At 41.3% G+C, this 10858-nt stretch overlaps 1 protein-coding gene across 1 annotated transcript; it reads left to right on the forward strand.

Moving 5' to 3' along the window:
• Positions 1-4090: 4090 nt before the first annotated feature.
• Positions 4091-9969, forward strand: SMLR1 (small leucine rich protein 1; the record flags this gene model as incomplete). Its single annotated transcript, XM_043887969.1, is given in 3 exon segments — positions 4091-4198; positions 4201-4351; positions 9710-9969. Coding segments are annotated over 3 exon segments (345 nt in total), but the record flags the coding sequence as incomplete, so codon positions are not given.
• Between the last annotated feature and the right edge of the window lie 889 nt (positions 9970-10858).

Consider the following 10858-nt stretch of genomic DNA (forward strand, 5'->3'; position numbering starts at 1 on the left):
CTCAAAAGTGTGGTGGAGGTGGTTTAGTCGCTAAGTCATGTCCACTCTTGCGACCCCATGAACTGTAGCCTGCCAGGCTCCTCTGTCCATGGGATTTTCCAGGCAAGAATACTGGAGTGGATTACCATTTCCTTCTCCAGGGGATTTTCCCAACCCAGGAATTGAACCCAGGTCTCCTGCATTGCAGGCAGATTCTTTCCCGACTGAGCTATGAGGGAAGCCCCCAAAGGGTATCCTCTACCAACTTCCCCCTTTGTCAGCGTGCCAGCCACAATAGGTCTCCTTCTGCATCTCCTCTCAAGCTGAAAACAGTCCTAACTCAGGCATTTTGTACCTGATGCTCCCTCTGCCTAGAACTCCATGCTTCTACATTTGCACGTGGGCTCCATCTTTCATTTCATTCAAGCCTCTGCTCAAAAGCCTGCATTTCAGAGCGATCTTCTATAATGCACTGAATCTTCTATAATGGAACGCCACGTAAATTCGTATGTTGAAGCCATAGCCCCCAGTGTGAGTTTATTTGAAGACAGGGCCTTTTAGGGAGGTAACTAAGGTTAAATGAGGTTGTAAGGGTGAGACCCTAATCCAATCCTTATAAGAAGAGGAAGAGACACATAGGTTGCCTGAGCTCAGAGAAGAGGCCATGTGAGGACACAGCAAGAAGCCAGCCAGCCATCTACAAGCCAATGAGAGAGATTTCAAGAGAAACCAGCCCTGCTGACACCTCGGTTTTGGATGTCCAATCTTCAGAACTGAAGAATTGTTGTTTAAGCCAGCCAGTCTGTAGGATTTTGTTACAGTAGCTCTGGAAGGCTAATACTCCTTCCCTGACCACCCACCTAAAAGTAAAATTTCCAGTTATGCTCTTCTCTCCTTGTCCTGCCCTTTCTTTTTTCTTTTTTCCTACAGAGCAATTATCATGACTTGCTATATCTCTAGGACGTTGAGAGGCAGTAGAGTATAGCGGATAAGTGTTTGGGGTCTGGGTTCAAACTCCAGCCCTACCACCTCATAGTGGTGTGATCACTGATGAGTTATGAAAGTTTCATGAGCTTTACAGAATTGATACTTGCTTCAAAGGCATTGTTATAAGACTGTAATGAGATAGAACATGGGAGGGAATTCCCTGGTGGTCCTAATGGACTCCAGGCTTCCACCGCAGGGGTCCTGGGTTCAATTCCTCGTCTGGAAACTAAGATCCCACAAGCCATGCAGTGCAGCCAAAAAAAAAAAAAAAGACAAAATAAAAGTAAAAAAAGAGATAGAACATGGAAATACTGTTCTCTGGAACGATGCACACGTTCAATAATTGTTACTATTGCTTATGGCCTGTTGCTTATGGTCTGTCTAACCCTCTAGAATGTATAAGGACAGGGAGTTTGTCTAACTCATGGTTATATTCACAGTGCCTCCAAGGCACATGTTAAGCCCTCAATAAATATTTGTTACATGAAATATAAATAAATGAAGTCCTATGGACCTTGTCTCAAAGTTCAGAAAGAATTTAAATTCTTTATTGTCACTTCCATGTCTATCTTTTTTGCTGAATGAACACCTTATAACCTACTACTACCACATGATTTCAGAGTCCCTATTTTGTGTTGACTGTTGCACCCCTGGTGCCAAGTGACACTCCTTTAATTGACATGTACTAATGAGCCAAGTTCAGAAGGGCAGGTAACAAGGGGCAGAGGCTACAGGCTTTCCCACCCAAAAGGCTCACACTGAAGCAGTCACGACTACATTTACCGCAAGCGATGCTTCATCAGCAAAACATCACCCATATAATCAAATCAGAGCACTTCATTTAAAGTGTGTCCGTTTCATTTGTATTTAATTTTTTTGTATCGGTTTTGCTGCTCTGTGTAATTTGATTCTCTAGATATCAGTAATGGCACTTTGGCATCTTCCAGTGATGAACTTCAGAACCTTCACAGCCCTATGGCATGTCGTTGAAATGAGTCATCCTTTATGACTTATTCAGACGCATGCAGAATTCAAGTCAGAGGCCTGGTGGGTTTGGTATCACCTTCAATAGGTCACAGCTATCTAAAAAAGGCTTTGTCCATCTGTCACTAAGGACATAATAGGGTGTAAAAGTCATCCTCTAGAAATTTTATATCAACATCTGCAATCACTTGTGCCTTAAATTGTCATGGAAATCAACAATGGGCTCACTTACTACTAAGGAAATAACAGAATTTAACCCCTAATGTAACATGTCCCTCTATTTTCACAGATATACATCTTCCAATGACATTAATGATTATTCCCACCACATGTTGAAAAGAATTTTCAATTCTTTTGAATTGAAATGTAGGTAAAGAATTTGCTCTCGTTATGGTAGTCAATTGCACACTCTATTGAACCCCACCCCAGATTCTGGTCAATCAAATAGGCTGATTACCAGTATTTCAATCTCCATCCTTCTATCTGCTAGACCTACTTAGCATAACCCAAACAACCAGAGTGAATTTGGAAAATAGCCTTTATTGAAAAAAGTTCTCAAGCTCTAAAGGATGTTTAACAAATCCTAATATCTAATCTTCTAAAAGTTCCCAGTGATGTGGTATTTTTCATAAATTAAGAAAACGTTTAATACCAGTCACAATCAGGAATCAAAATTTTAAAAGCAATGTCCTTTATAATAAAATATGAAATACTCAGGGGTAGGTCTGACAGAGTCTATTTACTGCTTAGGAAGCCAGCATCCCAGAGACCCTCCCCATTTTACTGTTTTAGAGATGAGGGTGAAAACTTTACAGCTGTGACAGAGACTCTGCATCGCCCTGTGAAACCCTTGATGAGATAATTCTGGAGGCAGTGACAAGGGCATGTCCTTGGTAGAGGCTGCCAGCCACTCGCTGAGGCAGGAGCCAAGTGGCCGTGGGGGGCAGGGTTAGAGCGTGAAAAGAGAAATCAACCCACGGAGTGGCTACCCATCTCCCTCCCCCAAATTTCCAAATTCTCTAGGAGACTTTTCATTTATAGAAGTGACTTTTTAGTTGCTTGTAGTTTAGTAGATCGGTATCTTCAATTTTTTTTTTCACTAAAGCTTAAGTGGATGGCAACTCAACTCGGTTTATGAGCCAGTGTTAACACAATCTCCTACCCTTGCCCTTTAGTCTTTTCTCAGAAACTTGGCAGTCACCACATAAGCCACATCACCGTCCTTCAGGGGCACGTCCTACTGCCAGTGGAGGGCCACAGGAATGTGTGAGCAGAAGACAGCCGAGGGTGCCAACTGCTAAAGCAGCAAGCGCAAGCTGATGCACCAAGGCGAGAAGGACCAGGGCCACATTACCATCCCTTCCATCATCGGGTCTTGAGCCATTCTCTCTTTCTGTGTCCATCTCCACTCTCAGAGGGCAGGTACCATGGTTTTTTCTTACACATCCAGCATCTAGTCAAGAGGTTGGGTTATAGCAGAATTAAGTATTTGTCAAATAACTGAATAAAGCAGTGTACTGCTTGGAAAATCATTCAGAGCAGGACATACTAGGGAGAATTTTTACAAATGGAAAGAACTCTGTATGAAGGAAATTTCAGGTTTTCTAGACACAGGTACATTAACATGGTGATTTTTTTTCTCTGAAATTTAGAAAATGTAGGATAAGTCCTTTTCTACATCAGGGAATATATTGGTAGTATGAATATATTGGTAGTATATATATATATCAAGGAAATGGCGACCCACTCCAGTATTCTTGCCTGGAGAATTCCATGGACAGAAAAGCCTGGCAGGCTAAAGCGTAGGGGGTTGCAAAGTTGGACATGACTGAGCAACTAACACACACACACACATATATGTGTGTATGTGTGTGTGTGTGTGTGTGTATGTGTGTATATATATATATATATATATAACAGGTTTGCTTGAAGTTAGGTACTTTTCAAATCAAATAAACTGAATACAAAGAAATTTAGGCCTCCTAGTGTCATTCCCAACCTCGCCAAATAAACACTCACCTCTGGAATGGCCTGGGAGAATCAACTCTCAATTCCACTATACTTTGTAACTGAGTTACAGAGTAACCTGCCAGCAATCCTCTCAGAATTCATGGGGCTGTTTAAATAGAGCAAAGTCCACAAAAAGTTCCACCGAGATGCGCTGAGCAAAGGCCAGAGCCCCAGAAGAAAACAAGTGTGGCCTCTGAGCAAAGCTGACCTCACCCAAAGTGCAAACCCCACTGGCCCGGGGGTAGGGGATCTGTGTGATTGGCAATGAGCCCTGTGCTGTCAGAGCTCCCGAGAGAGCTTCCAGGCTGGTTCCTGTTCTCTGGCATCTTCCTGCCTGTGACTTTGCTGCTGCTCCTTCTCATCGCCTACTTCAGGATCAAGCTGATGGAGGGTAAGTGAGACGCCACCCCGGGCAGGGGTTAGAGGTCCTTTCCCAGGGCACACATCTGAAACAAGTCCATGGACTATCCGTCTTTCTGGGAGGCCTGGGATCACACATCTTTTGAGTGTGTAGGGACTCATCAATAAATACCCTCTTAAGATACCTTCACGGGGGAACATGGCAAGTTTGATCTCACCAGCAGTGTGGATGGTACACTAGGCTCTGAAGACCTGATGCAGGGATCCTTCACTGTAGCTCCCCGAAGCAGATGAACTGGGAACCAGCAATTTGGACACATGACTACTTGTCTCTCTCAGGCAAATATATTCACAAACATTACCTGGTGTTACATGGTCTGCTGTCTGCCTGACAGGCGTGCGTGCGTGTGTAAGTCCCTGAGAGTGTGTGTGCATACACTTCTTTCTCATCCATTAAACTTCTATTAAGGAAACATGCCATCATTATGCTATCAGAGTGTTTGGTAAATGTCAAGCTCTAATAGATATCTGATGGCTTGGTGTGAATTTACTATGAAAGTGTGGTCTTTAGGTGGGGGAAGAAAAGAAACCTCAGGAAGCTTAAAGTGGTGCTGCTGGGTCCTGGGTTGAGACTATTTATTCTGCTGTAACTGAAAAGAATGAAAACTGCATCGTAGTTTGATTGACTAAGTGTTAATAATGTACTCAGCAAATGCTAGACTAATATGAGAGGTTAATAGCTATTTTAGTAATATCAACAAAAACCAGTAACATTCCTTAAGCTGGATGGTGTTGTGTTAGCCAAAAAACAAACTTGAAGTCTGTTTTCCCACCCTCCTTTGCTTCTGTCTGCTCCCATCTAGGATCTGCATATCCTTTTTTGGAGTCATTCCTGATTACATTTTCCAGTGTGAGCAGACAACCTTAGACGAGGCGTGCCTTCATTTTTATGTGGATCCAATCCAATTCCAAATTTCCCTTTCTTATTGAAAACAAACAAACAAACAAACCTTTGAGAACATATAGCTTTTAAAATTATAGTTCTTTCTGTAACTGTTTTCCTAAGGGCAAGCAGTTATATATCTTCTCTCCAGTTTGAGGGCAAAAGAGATTACTTGGCCCCAAATAAAATATCACCAGTTTGAATCTCTATTTAGTAGCTTCCACTTAAAAATTGTAAACAGATGGTCAAACGTCATGTCATCAATCTTACAAACAGGGTTATGGCAAGTGTAATCATTCCTATTTTGTCCTGTAAAGAAAGGGACATTGACAGATTAACTAGTGTGTTCACAGAACCCCCGAGTCTTGCATCCTGAAACAGAAAATTATGCTGCCTACCTCATACATCCTAGTCCATCAGGCAAGAGATGCATTTTAAGATGTGATGGAAAGCACGTGGAGGTATCATAATCATTAATCCCACATTTCAAGCCTTAGGCGGTAACAGTGCATGAAAATTTAATTAGTATGTAGAGAACATCAATTTTTTTGCAAAGAAAGGAAATTCCCTAACATCCTGCACTCTTAAATCTATTTCCATTGCCTTGAGTAAGTTCTTGAGGTAGAGGTCTGATTCTTGAACTTTCCATCACCAAACCCTTCATCAGCCTCTGCCAGGGACATGTCACCTCTGCGTGGGTGGAAGTTTTGATGATCTTACCTCCCCAAGTCCTGAGATTTCTAAACTGCTACATTCAGTGCTACTCAAAATACCATCACCCTGATCATGAACAAATTGCTTGCTAAAATAAGCAACATTGCCAAAAACAGTCACTATGAAAAAGAAATTGTGTCTCTCAAAAGCCTGAAAGTTTTGTATGCAGTTAGATGTAAAATTAGGTCAGGAAAAGTGATCAGGTTCTGACCTTCAGCAACTGACATTCTTAAAGAGGTAACTGAAGTATTGAAAATGTTCAGTGTGGCTAGGCGTCTCTCACTGAACTTTATAAATAAATATACACACACACACACACACACATACACACATATATACATGCTTTGGTGGTTAGCAATAGAAAAAAAAGAAAGGATTTAGAGAAATCAGAGTAAGTTAAGAGTTAACAGAGTGAAATTGTTAAGATCTCAGGTGAAAGGGTCAAACCAAATGGGAGTTTGAATTTCAGCTCTGTAACAAAGGTCACACTGCCTAACCTTTCTTTTTTTTTTTAACATATGCAATTTATCTTACAGGTTGGGTATTTAAAAATAAAACATATTTGGTAACAATTAGTTGAAGAAAAACATAGCTAAAATGGAGGGTTTTAAAGAAAAATTGTTAAGTATGTACTCTAATCTTCAATAGACCATAACATATACATTTGTTAGAAGATTCCATTGAGGGAACAGTGATTCTTGACTGGTCTGTCAAAGCATGAATAAATCAACTGTGTAAAAGCTCTCTTAACATATCAAACAATCTTTACAGAAAGTGATTAGAGTCCTCAAAGTCTCCATAAAATAATCCATTTACATTCACTGTCCCCTGGTGCTAGTGGTAAAGAACCTGCCTGCCAGTGTAGGAGACATAAGATAAACTGGTTCAATCCCTGGGTCAGGAAGATCCCCTGGAAGAAGGCATGGCAACCCACTCCAGTATTCTTGCCTGGAGAATTCCATGGACAGAAGAGCCTGGTGGGCTACAGTCCATGGGGTCGCACAGAATTGGACACAACTAAAATGATTTAGGATGCATGCCCAATTAAGTGGCATACTATATAAACTCTTGAAGCTTCAGTTTCTTCATTGTAAAATAGAATTAATGGCAGGATGTAGCTGTAGGGTTGGTGTGGGGATTAAGTGAGGTAATACATGTAAGGTTTTTAACAGTGCCTTTTCTGAATAATGTTCAGTCATTATGGCACCTGCTGATTTATTAATATGGACTCTGAGAGGGTTTATGTCATTATAATAACTATCATTAAAATATACCTGTGTGTGTGCTAAAAATACTGGAGTGGGCTGTCATACCCTCCCCCAAGGGATCTTCCTGACCCAGGGATCGAACCCATGTCTCACATCTCCTGCAGTGGCAGGCGGGTTCTTTACCACAAGCACCACCTGGGAAGCCAGTAGCCATATTAAACCTCAAGACAAAATTACCTTTACTTAAAAATAAAATAAGTTATAAAAAATGTACTTAAAATTAAGTAAATTGCCCAAGGTCACTCACTCAGAAAATGGTAGAGACAGGCTATCTGGCCCCAGAAATAGCCCTTTCAGCTAACACTACCCCTGGAGTATTGAATACAGAGTAGGTGTTCAGTAGGTATCTGCTGAATGGAGGAATACTTTCAGCCCAGGCAAATAAGCTTATCACCAACATGAGAGCCAATGGTGGGAGAATTTAAAGAAGGCAAGAATCTTACAAAATTTTTGAGGGGATTATCAATCTCTTCAACAGGGTAGTTATTGATGATGGTGATTTCTCAGCATGAAGACTCAGCTCTGAATCAAGGAGATGACATTTCTTCACCTGTGGCCCAACAAAGACAATGTCATTGCCTGCAGAATATTCTTCAATTACAAACTCTGATGTTCTCACGGCCACTTGCCTATTCTCACCTGTCTAATCTCTCTATGCTCTCCTAAAAGTTCCATTAACATGAAATGATGGCCAAATTACAAGCTCTTTCAGTATTGTAAGCTATTTCTCTTGCTCTCTGCACTGAGCCTGGCACAGACCCTTGGTTTAAGGAGGGACAGCTCATTGTGGAAGACGGGTTTCCTTTGGTCTCTCTCCCTAGTTTTTCATGCTTCTAGTTCTCTTTCAGTGTCATTATTCAGATCGCCCATTCTCAGTTCTACAGTTTGTATCCTGGCTCCTCCTTCAAAGCATCTGTTGTACAGTTAGCCTTTGGTAATGAAGAATGAGGGAAGAAATTACTCATATTGCAATGAGTCTATAACCTAAGGCATGGGCTATCTGAAGCAATACCTTTGAACTAGCAATCATCTCTTTGGAAAGGCAGTGAAATTGAGCGGCTGAGAGTATGGGCTCTGGAGTCAAGACTGCCTGGAATCAAATCCTAAATCCATCAGTTTCTATGATCTTGGGCAAACTGCCTCATTTTGATTTTTCTACACCTTCATTTGTTCATTTGTAAACTAAGAGTAAGTGACTACAACATAAGAATCAAATAAGACCCACAAAGGGATTTTCACAGTATTTGGCACAAAAGTGATCAACAAACATGAGCTGTTAAAACTTGAGGCTCGTGTAACCTAAGACCTGATAGCCTCCAATGCCTGTGTACCCTCTCTCGACTAAGATGACAAGCAATGTGGGATCACACAAAGTCAGAGAGAGTGCTCGCGTCCTGGGGTACATGGCATATAAAGTGGCTGGCAAGGAATAAATTGCTAGGATTTGACATGTGGGCCAAAAAGAACATTTTCAGGTTTAATTCTATAAACATGCATTATCTCCTATGAGATTATAAACTCCTTGTCTCTGGCTTTGATAATGTGACTAATTATAATTCTGAAGATAAACTTTAAAGAGTAACAATAGTTTCTGTTATACATGTTGGTGGTAGTCAGAAAGAAGACTGTTTTTTGTTTTGTTTTGTTTTGTTTTTGATGTGTCAGGAAGATCTCAAAGGATAACTGTCAGGATTTCAGGGCTGAAGATAAAATTCATTATTGTGAGAGAGGTAACGGGTGAAAGTACCAGAACAGATAGCATATACAGAAAGATGCTTACATAATAAAAGCCAAGGGGAGGAGCAAGATTGGGGTGGGGGTCACAGGAAGGGAGCTCATGTCAAATGCTACAGAGGGAGGAAACTGGGGATTAGAAGATGACACGAGTTAGTAATTATGATGTCACTGATAAGTTTAATATTTCAGTAGCTTTAAGTGAAGTTATATTTTAAGGGATTAGGGAGTAAGTGAAAATTGGAAGCTCAGTTTTCAGTCAAAGGTACCAAAAGGTAAAGAGGGGACAAATATGACGTGTCTGAAGACTATAAATGCTGAAACACATTTTTGGCGTGGAGGACCATGACACAAACCCTCTCTTACTCATTTCCATATCCCTAGGCCTTACATTAGACAGGCTTAATAAATGTTTATTGAATGTGGAAGTCTTAATACATTTAATCAACACTTAATCTACTGAATATAAAATATACTTACCATGTAATGATTTTTATTACAGTGGTAATTTGCCCAGTCTAACCATGACCATTCTTTAGAAATAAACATTTACACTTTTGGGGGGAGAGGTTGAGAAGCAAAGGAGCGATCCTGCAGTAGTAGTTGCTCTGATGGCCACGATTTCTGTAACCACCAGGATAGAAGTGCTGGCCAATTACACCTTAGGAGCTGTGAATGACCAGCGGCACTCAGCTGCCTCTGAAGTATTAACTAGTATTTTTCCTTTCAGTTAATGAAGAACTGTCACAGACTCCTGATCACCAACACAGTCTCAACGCTGGCTTTTCCCCCTACCAGAGAAAGAAGCGGACCTGACCATCAGTGGCCAAAGCACAGTGGATTTCCGCTGATCAGAGAGTAACAGTCAATGGCTTAGCAATAAAGTAGGTTAATAAACCAGATCCACAGCAAGATAGAACACTAAGATGCTTGGTCCGACCTATATTGAAAAGTGGCAGCTGTTGTCCAAGGGGACAGCTATGAGACTCAGCTTAACCAGCAGTTCTTCCGAGTCCCAAGATTTTGGTGGATGGTCTATGGACTGGATACTTAAAAACTTTTGTAACATAAACTTTTATAGAACCACGTCTACTCTGAAGGGCATTATTTTTTAACTAAAATTCTTCAGCATCATTATTACATAATTCCATGGAAGGCGGCATTATTCTGACTTTGGAGGTGAAGAAACTCTGGTAGAGATCAAACAAATAGCAAAAGATGAGTGCCTGTGGATTCCCACTGTGAGTTCCCACGTCCTCCTCTTGACACTCAGCGAGGCACAGAGGTCACCTTTTCAGGCCTTATTTCTGGCCCTCGGTTTGCTTCTCCCCTTTCTCAGCTGCTTTCGCAAATCCCATCATCATTGTGAGAAGCCACAACAAGAGCCTCTCTTCACTGGGTATGAATCATCATGAAGGCAGCTTTCAGCATGACACCGCTTGGAAACACTGGCCATTTGGTGAGAAAAGTAAAGAACACAATGTTCATGGAACTCACATGGAGAATAACTCAAGACCTTGCCTCCAACACCAAACTTCAGGGAGCATTTCTAAATTCAGAAAGAAGTCAACCTTTCACCAGCGGCAACCACCAAGCTGAGCCCCTGTGCCACAAAGCAGCTTCTCACTGGCTATTTCACAGATGGAAGCATATAAATAAATGTCGGTGCTACTCTCTGTGATGATCGAGAGAGGTGGAATGGGGGTGGGAGGCAGGCAAAAAAAAAAAGAGATTTCACTAGCAGGATTCTTTCAGCGAGAGCCCCAAAGAGCCAATCTAGGTAACTGAGAAGAAACATTTAATTCAAAGTAGTAGTTAAAACTACTACCTTGCTCATCACAGTTTCCTAGTTAATGTTAGCAAAAGACACTTAACATGT

Source organism: Cervus elaphus, chromosome 26 (assembly GCF_910594005.1).
Source record: "Cervus elaphus chromosome 26, mCerEla1.1, whole genome shotgun sequence".
In the NCBI taxonomy this organism is placed as follows: Eukaryota; Metazoa; Chordata; class Mammalia; order Artiodactyla; family Cervidae; genus Cervus; species Cervus elaphus.